The 12,000-nt window shown below is 50.0% G+C and overlaps 1 protein-coding gene across 1 annotated transcript in view; it reads left to right on the top strand.

Annotated features, from left to right (window-relative positions):
* The window catches only part of ank1a (ankyrin 1, erythrocytic a), a 69,454-nt gene that overhangs the window by 20,817 nt on the left and 36,637 nt on the right, over positions 1 to 12,000 (top strand). Inside the window, 15 exon segments of the mRNA XM_060053497.1 lie at positions 2,314 to 2,511; positions 2,514 to 2,533; positions 2,971 to 3,014; positions 3,016 to 3,067; positions 3,475 to 3,498; positions 3,500 to 3,574; positions 3,950 to 4,135; positions 6,437 to 6,535; positions 7,227 to 7,325; positions 7,802 to 7,900; positions 8,903 to 9,100; positions 9,697 to 9,795; positions 10,710 to 10,808; positions 11,206 to 11,304; positions 11,692 to 11,889. Coding sequence (XP_059909480.1) covers positions 2,314 to 2,511; positions 2,514 to 2,533; positions 2,971 to 3,014; positions 3,016 to 3,067; positions 3,475 to 3,498; positions 3,500 to 3,574; positions 3,950 to 4,135; positions 6,437 to 6,535; positions 7,227 to 7,325; positions 7,802 to 7,900; positions 8,903 to 9,100; positions 9,697 to 9,795; positions 10,710 to 10,808; positions 11,206 to 11,304; positions 11,692 to 11,889 — 1,589 coding nt within the window.

The raw sequence follows: 12,000 nt of genomic DNA, 5'->3' as shown, positions 1-12,000 counted from the left end.
CTCCTTTAGTGTTGAAGCAATCATTTTGTCAATGTGATAAAAATAAACTAACTACATGTATCATGGTTAAATTACCTCAGATATATAAAGTACAAGTGCTATAATGTCTTGCTTATCTTGAATTATTCCTATTTGATGTATGTTCCTTTGGCATGTGCATTGCATGACATATTGATGAGTGTTGTGTGTCCATGTCTTTGCCAATGCATCCATAGAACAGTGTGTATCGCTGACGGTAAGCAGCGGTATCTGTACTTAAAGAAGCAGCTAGTGCGTACAGGGTCTCCCGAGAGGGCAGTAAATAGACCAGGGGCTTCTCCTCCTCCAATCGTGCCTCCTCCACCCTGACGGCTGTTCCCAGGTGGTAGCGTGCTACGTGGCTAGCGTGCTACGCGGTTAGCGCTTCAGGCTCCAAGCGCGGGGCTGAACGTGTTGTGGCTACGTGTGCACGCTCTCCTAGAATAGTCATGGTTACCTACCGCTAACCTACTGTTACAGTGCTGTCAGGATCTGCATGAGAGAAGGACCCATGGAAACAGTGTTTTAATAAGGCAGAGAGCTATGTGATGCCTGTTTACTGGCTCTTATTGGTTACTATTGATTACTCCCTTGGGGCAGTGAAGGGAGACCACACATGGACAAACACGGAACTACAGAACAGAAAAAAAACACCTTAGCCACCAACTAAGTTATGATACAGATATATGAAGATAAGATTGCAATTGTATCCAACTGTTTTCATTATGATGCTGCATTTTTTATTTTTTATCATTTCAAGAACTGAATGGGTTATTCTAACTGAAGGAGTGATGTGTTGTACTAATAGGTGATATTCCATCACCACAGTAGGGTGTTGGAATATCCCTGTTTAGTGTCAGTGTGGTGGGGGCTGGGGATTGTGGTGGTGTTTGTGTATAGGGTGGTGATGGTCTTGTGAATAGGGTGGTGGTGGTGATGTTGTGAATATGGTGGATGTGGTTTTGTGTATAAGGTGGTGGTGATGTTTTGAATAGGGGGTTGTGGTGTTGTGAATGAGGTGGTGGTGGTGGTGGTGGTGTGAATATGGGGTTTGTGGTGTTGTAAACTCGTTGCAGGCCACCACAGCTTCAAGGTCTGCCAACGAGTCATGAATGAAGGCATAAAGCCTATGTTTATAGATGTTATACCGACAATATCCCTGAAGGACTATAATTCATATCATGATTCATCAGATTATTCAGAGTTCTGCTACAAGAAAGGATCTATGGAATTCAACTCTTATGAGCAAACTAAATGATGCCTTGCATGCCTGCCACGATTAACTCAATGGCAACCCACACGCCCTGAAACAACCCACCACCATGCCTCATTCCTCATCTCCTCACTCCTCACTGCCTGACTCCTCACTCCTTACCTCCTCATTCCTCACCTCCTGACTCCTCACTCCTTATGATTCTGTGTTGTATTTTGTTTCTCAGTGCAACATTATTATTTTTCCTTTGTTCTGTGACAACTGTTTGGCCCTCGGTGTGTCCCCCCTCTTTCTCTCTACTCTCCTCTCTCCTCTCTTCTCTCTCTCTCCTCTCCTCTCTCCTCTCCCCCTCTCTCTACTCTCCTCTCCCCTCTCTCCTCCCTCTCCTCTCCCCTCTCCTCTCCCCTCTCTCCTCTCTCTCCTTCTTCCCTCTCTCCCCTCTATCTCCTCTCCCCTCCCTGTCCAGTCCCGTCTGCAGGAGTGTGCAGGATGGCCGTGGTCTCCCGACTCAGAGGAATAATATCAGTGGCGTGGGAAAGGTCCAACCTCACATGTCCTGTGCAGCTGTAGGAAGGCTGTGTGGGGTCAGACCTATCCTACACTGCTTGTATTCTTCCCGCCTTCGAGGCCACCCCCCCACGCCTGCCACCCTCCTCCCCTCCCTCTCCCACCACTTTGATGTCATTATTAACCAGGGGTCTAACCCCCCCCCCCCCCCCCACCCCCCCTCCCCAAACTGAATTGACAAATCAAGTCTCCACGCCGGTCCTCATCAGCCCTAGACCGATTAATGTTGTGCTGTTGTTGGCCGGGCCGTGGTGTTTGATTTGACTGTGGGGTTTGATGTGACCCTGGGTTTGATGTGACCCTGGGCTTTGACTGTGGGTTTGATGTGACCTTGGGGTTTGATGTGACCGTGGGGTTTGATGTGACTGTGGGGTTTGACCCTGGGGTTTGATGCATGCCTGCCTGGTCTGTAAGTATCTGCCTGGCATGGGTTTTGCAGTAACGTGCTGATGTTGTTGATGTTGCTCTGGATTTATGTTACCATTTTTCTTGTGGTCATAAGAACCTGCGTTGAGGTCTACTCTGCTTTCTTTTTCTGTCTTTCTCTCTCACGGCCTCCCTCCACCTCTCCCTCTGTCTCTCTCTCTGCCTCCCTCCCTTCCTCCCTCCCGCCCTCCCTCCCCCCTCCCTCTCTCAGAATGGGCTCAACGGGCTGCACTTGGCTTCTAAAGAAGGCCACGTTAAGATGGTGCTGGAGCTGCTGCACAACGGCATCGTCTGGAGACCACCACAAAAGTAGGACCCAGAGAGCCTAGAGCCTAGACACAGTGTCACCTCGCCTTCTGAACAAGCATCATCAAAAAGTTCATCTTCAATGTAGTTTGGCATTGTATCAAAGTGTAAATCCCTAGGCTTGATACACTGCCAATGCATGATAAAAAATAACCATTGGGAATTTGCTCTGAGCCATTACTATCTCTCTCTCTCTCTCTCTCTCTCTCTCTCTCTCTCTCTCTCTCTCTCTCTCTCTCTCTCTTTCTCTCTCTCTCCTCTCTCTCTCTCTCTCTTCTCTCCTCTCTCTCTCTCTCTCTCTCTCTCTCTCTATCTCTCTCTCTCTCTCTCTCTCTCTCTCTCTCTCTCTCTTTCTTTCTCTCTCTCTCTCTCTCTCTCTCTTCTCTCTCTCTCTCTCTCTCTCTCTCTCTCTCTCTCCTCTCTCTCTCTCTCTCTAATAGAAAGGGAACACAGCTCTGCATATCGCCGCCCTGGCGGACAGGAGCAGTGGTGGCCGAGCTGGTGAACTACGGGGCCAACGTTAACGCTCAGTCTCAGGTGAGGGGCTCCGGCGGGCCCCCTATGGAGGCCCCTGGAGCAATACAGTCCCTATTTGGAACGTAGCAAATTGCTGGACCAAAGCTTTTGACCCCTTAATCTTCTGCGGTTAAATTCACTGTTGTCACATTCATCCCGATACCGTTCTAACATGGATATGTGTTGTTTCTTTATGTGTTGATTTCCCCTGTTTGTGTGTGTGTGCTCATGTGTGTGTCTGCTCATGTGTGTGCGTTGTCATGTGTCTGTGTGTGTGTGTGTGTGTGTGTGTGTGTGTGTGTGTGTGTGTGTGTGTGTGTGTGTGTGTGTCTTTGTATGTGTGTGTGTGTGTGTGTGTATGTATGCTCATGTATGTGCTCATGTGTGTGTTGTGTGTGCCTGTTCCTGCCACACAATACCCGGAGCAGAAGGGCTTCACACCCCTCTACATGGGCCTCTCAAGAGAATCATCTAGAGGTTGTGAAGTTTCTCCTTGAGAACGGAGCCACTCAGAGCATTCCAACTGAGGTACGATCAACCTATCAGTGCTCTCCTCACAGCTGACTCTTTAGCTGCAATACTGGGATCTATCGTCCAGCTCTATCTAACTATATGCCTACTAGATTGTTTTTTTTTCTTTATCTTCTACTGACTTTAAAGAAGTAGATAAAGGCTCATCAAAAGATTTGATGAGCCAGAACCTAAAAATCATTTATTTTTATTGTTAATATCATGTGTAGCAGCCTCACGGTTCGCAGTCTCTCAAGAGCCTGAACCATCCCCTGTATCCACGTCAATACACTTTCCTGGCCCATCTGAGCTGAGAGGTGGCATGGTTCCAGGCCGACTCAGTTCCCTCCCTGAGCCAGGTGTTGGTAGTAACTCTCCTCCTCCCCGGTCCAGGATGGCTTTACCCCTCTGGCCGTGGCTCTTCAGCAGGGACACGAGAACGTTGTCGCCCTGCTCATCAACTACGGCACCAAGGGCAAAGTCCGCCTCCCCGCGCTGCACATCGCCGCCCGCAACGACGACACGCGCACCGCCGCCGTGCTGCTGCAGAACGACCCCAACCCCGACGTGCTCAGCAAGGTACCCCTGGGAGCCGTCTGCCTGTACCCATAGGACCTGTCTGTCTGTCTGTACCCCGCCATCCCAGGACCTGTCTGTCTGCACCCCTAGGACCTGTCTGTCTGTACCCCAGGACCTGTCTGTCTGTCTGTACCCCGCCATCCCAGGACCTGTCTGTCTGTACCCCAGGACCTGTCTGTCTGTCTGTACCCCGCCATCCCAGGACCTGTCTGTCTGTACCCCTAGGACCTGTCTGTCTGTACCCCAGGACCTGTCTGTCTGTCTGTACCCCGCCATCCCAGGACCTGTCTGTCTGTACCCCTAGGACCTGTCTGTCTGTACCCCAGGACCTGTCTGTCTGTCTGTACCCCGCCATCCCAGGACCTGTCTGTCTGCACCCCTAGGACCTGTCTGTCTGTACCCCAGGACCTGTCTGTCTGTCTGTACCCTGCCACCCCTAGGACCTGTCTGTCTGCACCCCTAGGACCTGTCTGTCTGTACCCCAGGACCTGTCTGTCTGTCTGTACCCCGCCATCCCAGGACCTGTCTGTCTGCACCCCTAGGACCTGTCTGTCTGCACCCCTAGGACCTGTCTGTCTGCACCCTAGGACCTGTCTGTCCGTACCGCATTAGTTGCTAGAGGACCTGTCTGTCTGTACCGCAACAGTTACTAGAAGACCTGTCCGCCTGTACTCAATACCTAAAGGACCTTTCAGTCTGTACCACAATAGTTACCAGGGGATCTGTCTGTCTGCACCGCAGTAGTTGCTAGAGGACCTGTCTTTCTGCACCACAGTAGGTACTAGAGGACCTGTTTGTCTTTCCGTACTGCAGTAGTTACTAGAGGACCTGTCTGTGTGTCTGTATGTACCGCAATAGTTACAATGCTAGGTGACCTGTCTGTTTGCTTGTACCACAATCATTACAATGACATATGACCATGTCTGTCTGTCCCTCAGTCTGTCGGCAGCTCTGAGTCTCTCTCTGTCCCTCTACAGCTATACACCAGTTTAAAGGTGACATATTATGATGTTTTTTCAAGAAGTAAATATAGTATATGAGTTCCAGAAAACATGTTTTTGAAGCTGTTTGCTGGAAATAGCTTTTAGGAAAAAAAATCTCGCCTTCCGCTATTCTCCTCTGTTTCAGTCCCTTCAGAATGTGCCAGTTCTGGTGTCTGTAGCTTCAATGCAAATGAGCTGCTGGCAATTGCATACAAATGAGCTGTCAGAGTGAACCGCAGCATGGAGGAGAAGTGATTGTTGACGTTTGCGGACTCCCGGAGCTCTATATCTATATAATATAATATATTATAATATATAATATTGTTATATAATAATAATAGTAATATTATATATAATATTATATAATATAGGTATCTATATAATATAATATCTATTATCACGGCCAAAAGCTATGTGCACCTCCGGATGATATTATGAATCATAAAGACTGTGTCTGACGTCTCTGGTACTTCCACAACAAGTAAAGACTCGTAGTGGGGGTTATCCCGGCCATGGTTGAGAGGAATTTGGGGGAAAAGGAAATTTAGCTTTGACTCTCTGATGTCCAGATTGAACCGCGACATGGAGGAGAAAGGGATTGTACTCCCGGAGCTGCGCTGCCAGACTTCCACCGGAGCGCCCCCCGCCGGACTCTCGGAACGGAGCTCCGGCGGCAGTCCGGCAGCTCCGCCGGGGGAACCTCCGGCGGGGGAGCTCCGGCGGCAGTCCGGCAGCTCCGCCGGGGGAACCTCCGGCGGGGGAGCTCCGGCGGCAGTCCGGCAGCTCCGCCGGACTCCCTGCCAGGCAGTCACATGACAAACTGACAAATTAGACATCTATTTTTGTATGGAATCTCCCTGCTTCTGAAGTCTGCGGACATCTCCGCCTACCCAGCACTCGTCCGCTGTTCCACAAAATCATATTTATGCTTTGATGGTAGGGGGATGGGGAAGTGGGTGGTAATATTCAAATGTTCCTGCTTCCCACGTAGGAGTCTGCGCCGAAAGTGACTCGCTCGTTTGGTAACTGTAGGCGGGGTACTTTCAGAAATGCATATCTCACTAAAAAAATCATTACAAATCACTTATTTCAAAGTTTGTATGCGTGTGGGAGCACCAGAGACCATAAACAACACCCCAAATCCCAGGAAAAGTGTTGTTTTCATAATACAACAACAACAACAACTAAAACAGCCTCGTCAGTAATGTCCAGCTCCTTGGCTTGTGTGTAGCTTCAGGCTGAGCACACAGTGGGCCGTTCAACTGCACATCAGTCTCCTCAAAGAGATACTGATGGTATATTTGTGTTCCCCCTGCAGACTGGCTTCACCCCTCTTCACATCGCAGCGCACTACGAGAACCTCAACGTGGCCCAGCTGCTGCTCAACAGGGGGGCCAACGTCAACTTCACCCCCAAGGTACCACCAGTCCTCCCGGTCCGGAACCAGGTCTCAGTCCGCCCCTCTGGGACCAGGTCTCAGTCCGCCCCTCTGGGACCAGGTCTCAGTCCGCCCCTCTGGGACCAGGTCTCAGTACGGCCTAGCCTAACAACATGAATATTTAACCTAGCCATACGATATGTCATATGAAAGCTAAGACTCCAAGGAGTCTAACAGTACAAGCCTCATTCTTTTTCTGCCAGTAGATACTGTAATATTACAGCGGCATGCTGTATGTTGAGATAACAGCAAGATACAGTAAAACTACTGTAAATAAACACTGCCTTACTGGCAAAACTGCTGCCAGTACTGTAATTTAACTGTGAGAAATTGTGCAGTGTAGATATAGATCTGGAAAGGCTTAATACCACAGGGTCAGAGTACCAGCTGTGGTGCAGACCCCAGCTGCTGGCAGGAGGAAGTCCTGAGCAGCTCAAGAGGGCAGGTGGGGAGCACAGGAACGCTGCGTTCCAGTGGTAGTTCCCCTTCCCCTCATCCTTCCCCAAAGCCCTCAGTGTAACCTAACGCGCACAGAGCCACTGGAGACCAGAGGGGAACGGAAGAGGAGGGCGTGGGGGAGGGCCCAGGTGGGACCATGTGTGTGTGTGTGTGTGTCTCTGGAGGCAGGAACCAGGTATGACCCTGTGTTGGTGTGTGTGTGTGTCCCCAGAATGGTATCACTCCCCTCCACATTGCGGCCAGACGGGGGAACGTGATCATGGTGAGGCTCCTCCTGGATCGAGGAGGACAGATCGACGCCAAGACCAAGGTGGGTGGACCTGCAGGCCCTCTCGTCGCTCTCCGGGCCTGGAGCCCTGGATATTAAAAGCGAGGTTTTATTGGAAAAACGTTTTATTATAAACGTTTTTTTAAGTTTTCAAAACGTCTGATAATTTATAAACATGAACTCAAATTGCCCCCCTCAATTGGTTAATCGCATGCCATGCATGAGTAACATTTTATTGTCGTTTTTTGTCACGGTTAATGTCAAGACATTGTCAAGAAACAAGACAACTTTCTGCAACCGCCCCCCCCCCCCCCCCCTCCTCCATATCTGATTTAAGCGAGTGGGAGGGGCTTGTACTGGAGGACGAAAGCAAAATGCTGATCAATATGTCCACCCCTAAATCGAATACAGTGGTGTAGCAGATGTGAGAACATGTTTTTAATTGGACAGTGGTGGGGTCAGGCTTAATGAGCGCTGTGTTAACGAGCTCACGGCCCTGTCCAACGTGTTCTCTGCAGGATGAGCTCACCCCCCTGCACTGTGCAGCCAGGAACGGACATGTGAGGATCATCGAGATCCTGCTGGACCACGGGGCCCCCATCCAGGCCAAGACCAAGGTGAGCCCCGCTAGACCCCCCCCACACGGCCTCCACGTTGATCCTGATGGGGGTGGCATTATGCATTTATGTGTGTGTTTGTTTCTCTAAACTAAAACATGTTCAGCTGTTATACTATGAGGTCCTTGACGTCATTGAAACTGTTTGCCTGTGTGTCTGTCTGTCCGTGTGTGTGTCTGTCTGTGTTCATGTGTCTGTGTGCGTGTCTGTCTGTCTTTGTGTTTGTCTCTGTGCTTGTGTGTCTGTCTCTCTTCATATGTGTCTGGGTGCGTGTGTCTGTTTGTGTGAGTGTATTTCTTTGTGTTTGTGTGTCTTTGTGTTTGTGTCTGTCTGTGTGTTTGTGTCTATCTGTCTGTGTGTCATTGTGTGCATGTCTTTGTGTTTGTGTGTGTGTGTGTGTGTGTGTGTGTGTGTGTGTGTGTGTGTGTGTGTCCCTCTGTGTGTCTGTATGTGTGTCTGCCTGTGTGTCTCTGTGTGTGTCCGTGTGTGTGTGTGTGTGTGTGTCTGTTTGACTGTGTGTGTCTGTGTGTGTATCTTTCTGTCTGTCTGTGTGTGCGTGTGTCTGTCTGTGTGTGTCTATGTGCGTGTTTGTGTCTGCCTGTCTGCCTGTGTGTTTGTCTTTGTTTGTGTGTGTGTGTGTGTCTGTGTGTGTCTGTGTGTGTCTGTGTGTCTCTCTGTCTGTCTCTGTGTGTGTCTGTATGCGTGTCTGCCTGTGTGTCTGTGTGTGTGTGTGTGTGTGTGTGTGTGTGTGTGTGTGTGTGTGTGTGTGTGTGTGTGTGTGTGTGTGTGTGTGTGTGTGTGTGTGTGTGTGTGTATGTGTGTGTGTGTGTGTGTGTCTCTCTGTCTGTCTGTCTGTGTGTGCGTGTGCCTGTCTGTGTGTGTCTGTGTGCGTATCTGTGTCTGTCTGTGTGTCTGTGCGTGTCTGCCTGCCTGTGTTGGTTCCATCTCATCCCTGGTCCTCTTTGTTTTCCCACCCACCCTGTCCTGATGTCTCTCCCCCAGAACGGCCTCTCCCCGATCCACATGTCGGCGCAGGGCGACCACATGGACTGCATCAAGCAGCTGCTGCAGTACAACGCAGAGATCGATGACATCACCCTGGACCACCTGACGCCCCTGCACGTGGCGGCCCACTGCGGCCACCACCGCATGGCCAAGGTGCTGCTGGACAAGGGAGCCAAGCCCAACTCCCGCGCCCTGGTGAGTCCTCATGTCTGACTACATCACCCTCTCAGCTTCTCCTAGCTAACTAGTCTGTTACTAGTTTCCTCCGTTGCTTACTCTGCGAAACGTTTTATCTTTGCCAACAACATATTCCAAACCCATCTTCATCGCCAATGTAGTATATTGGGAATACTATCATTATGACACAGACGTTAATTTACTAATTTATTGACAACCCGAACACTTGGCTCCCCCGCATAGCAACCATGTATCAACTGGCTCCCTCAGGATAGCTAGCAGTAGGTTACTGTAAACAGCAATGGCACTACTGCCCCTAGTGGACAGATGCAAGTATCCCACTCTGCAACAATTCTCATCTCACATTTTATCTCTGATTTATTTTCAAATACAGCATTCTGGCCAAGTGTTCAAATAATGAAATATCCCAAAAAACAACCCGAATCATTCTAGAATCGGGGAACCTCGTGATGCATTCAATTACTAGTTGAAATTAAAGAATGATAATTGTAGGTCAGAGATTTCACATAAATGTATATTACACAAATATGGCTCAATTTGAACCAAAATGTATGACAATCATGACGCGTGAACCCTTGGCTCACTCTCCCCAGAATGGTTTCACTCCGCTGCACATCGCCTGTAAAAAGAACCACATGCGGGTGATGGACCTGCTGCTGAAGCACTCTGCGTCGCTGGAGGCCGTGACCGAGGTGAGACCCCACGTCAGGAGGACCGTGGCTCCTCCATCTTTCGAAGGCCTTCTGAATCCTACACAAGTAGTCCTAGCAGTAGTAGTAGCTCCAGTCAGGATGCTAACTAAGGCCTTCTATCTGATGGTGGCTCCTCATTGCGGTCCCCAGGGCCAAGGATGGAGAGCCTTCCACCCAACCGAGGCCCTGCATGGGGGTGGAGGGAAGGCTCTTCCTCCCAGGGGCCCAGGGCCTGGGATGGGCTTCAGAACGCCTACACTCAAGGAGTTTGTGTCTCTGAGCATTAGATCCATCCGGTCAAAGCACACTATTGATGAAGAGGCGGGTATTTGTAGTTGTTTGACTGCATGGTTCTCTCCTGCTTATTTGAATCCATGCCAGGTCCTCGTAAAACGTATATTGTTTTTCCCTGTACTTCCTGTTTTGCTTTGTTGTGTGTGATGCTACAAACCAGGTCTCTTGCCTCAATGAGACTCACCTTTATAACTAATAAGAAAGGTGAATATAATAGGTGAGGGAGTGAATATAACAGAGGTGATACAGTGAATATGAGGTGAGACAGTGAATATGAGGTGAGACAGTGAATGTAACAAGGTGATACAGTGAATATGAGGTGAGACAGTGAATGTAACAGAGGTGGTACAGTGGATTTGAGGTGAGACAGTGAATGTAACAGAGGTGGTACAGTGGATTTGAGGTGAGACAGTGAATGTAACAGAGGTGGTACAGTGGATTTGAGGTGAGACAGTGAATGTAACAGAGGTGGTACAGTGGATTTGAGGTGAGACAGTGAATGTCACAAAAGTGATACAGTGAATATGAGGCGAGATGGGGAATGTAACGGAGGTGACCAACGTTGAAGAGCGTGATGATCTGTCTCCCGATGTGTCTCTTGACGTGTGTTCTCTCTACAGTCTGGCCTCACCCCGCTTCACGTGACCTCATTTATGGGTCATCTGAACATCGTGAAGATCCTCCTGCAGAAGGGAGCTTCACCCAGTGCTTCCAATGTGGTGAGTCTGCCGAACCAAAGCCTCTGTCCTCACTCTGACCCACTTTGGCTCTGAGATTGACGTTTCCCAAAGCCTTCACACCAGTCCCAAGTGACCACCTAGGACCATTGGATTTTGCCGTCCCATGCAATATACAGATAACGACCTACTCAATGTGAACCTTGACCCTCGACCCTCGATCTCAACACTACGGTTGGCCACCATTGGGGCTAAACCCGGGGTGGCTCAATCTGTTGAGTTGATGAACAGAAATGGATCATCTCATGCTTTTAACTCTATTTTATAATGCCAGTAATATGTTGTCAATCAAGCTGAGCTGATTGAGCTTTGAATTAAGCTGAGCTGAGTTACTATGGCAACACGCCTGACGCTGATGCGACGTTGTGTGTTTGAGCAGAAAGTGGAGACCCCTCTCCACATGGCGTCGCGGGCCGGGCACCGCGAGGTGGCTGAGTTCCTGCTGGAGAACGCAGCGCCGGTGGATCCTAAGGCCAAGGTACGACACGACGTACCACCCTGTGTGCACTCACATCATCCGGTTATTCTGGTCACTGCTGCAAACAAAACAAAAGGCTATAACCGATTACTCCTTATCGTTGACTATGATCTGGTGACTGCATGCCTTCTGTATTAGAAGAGGGTCACGTGGTTTGCTTTCAGAAAGCTACCTCGCTGCCTCAGTACATTTCAAGTCAATGTCTTTCTTTAATCCTACAAAGACTTTCCACCACCGTCATCTCTAATGAAAGACTCTTAAATAGGAGTCCTGGTTGCGGCGCTTTGGAAGTGACAGTTTCCTTCAGATGTTATGGACTGTGGATGGACGGGCTGAGCAGCGGTCCAGGCTCTGGTTCTGTGTGTCCTCAACCCCTCATCTCCCCAGGACGACCAGACGCCGCTGCACTGCGCGTCTCGGATGGGCCACAAGGAGGTGGTGAAGCTGCTCCTGGAGCACAAAGCCAACCCCAACGCCACCACCACGGCGGGCCACACCCCCCTGCACATCGCCGCCCGCGAGGGCCACGCCCAGACCATCCGCATGCTGCTGGACATGGACGCCCAGCAGACCAAGATGACAAAGGTACGGTGCCACGCCCTCACACCCTGCTGCATCTCCTCACTCACTGACGATGCTCTACCGTGTCCCGGAGCAAGGCACCTAAGCCCTAACTGCTGCCGACCAGCTGGCTGT

The sequence above is a fragment of the Gadus macrocephalus genome, chromosome 6 (assembly GCF_031168955.1).
Source record: "Gadus macrocephalus chromosome 6, ASM3116895v1".
NCBI lineage: Eukaryota > Metazoa > Chordata > Actinopteri > Gadiformes > Gadidae > Gadus > Gadus macrocephalus.
The sequence above is the reverse complement of the archived record's forward strand: the minus strand, read 5'-3'. Positions and strand labels throughout refer to the sequence as shown.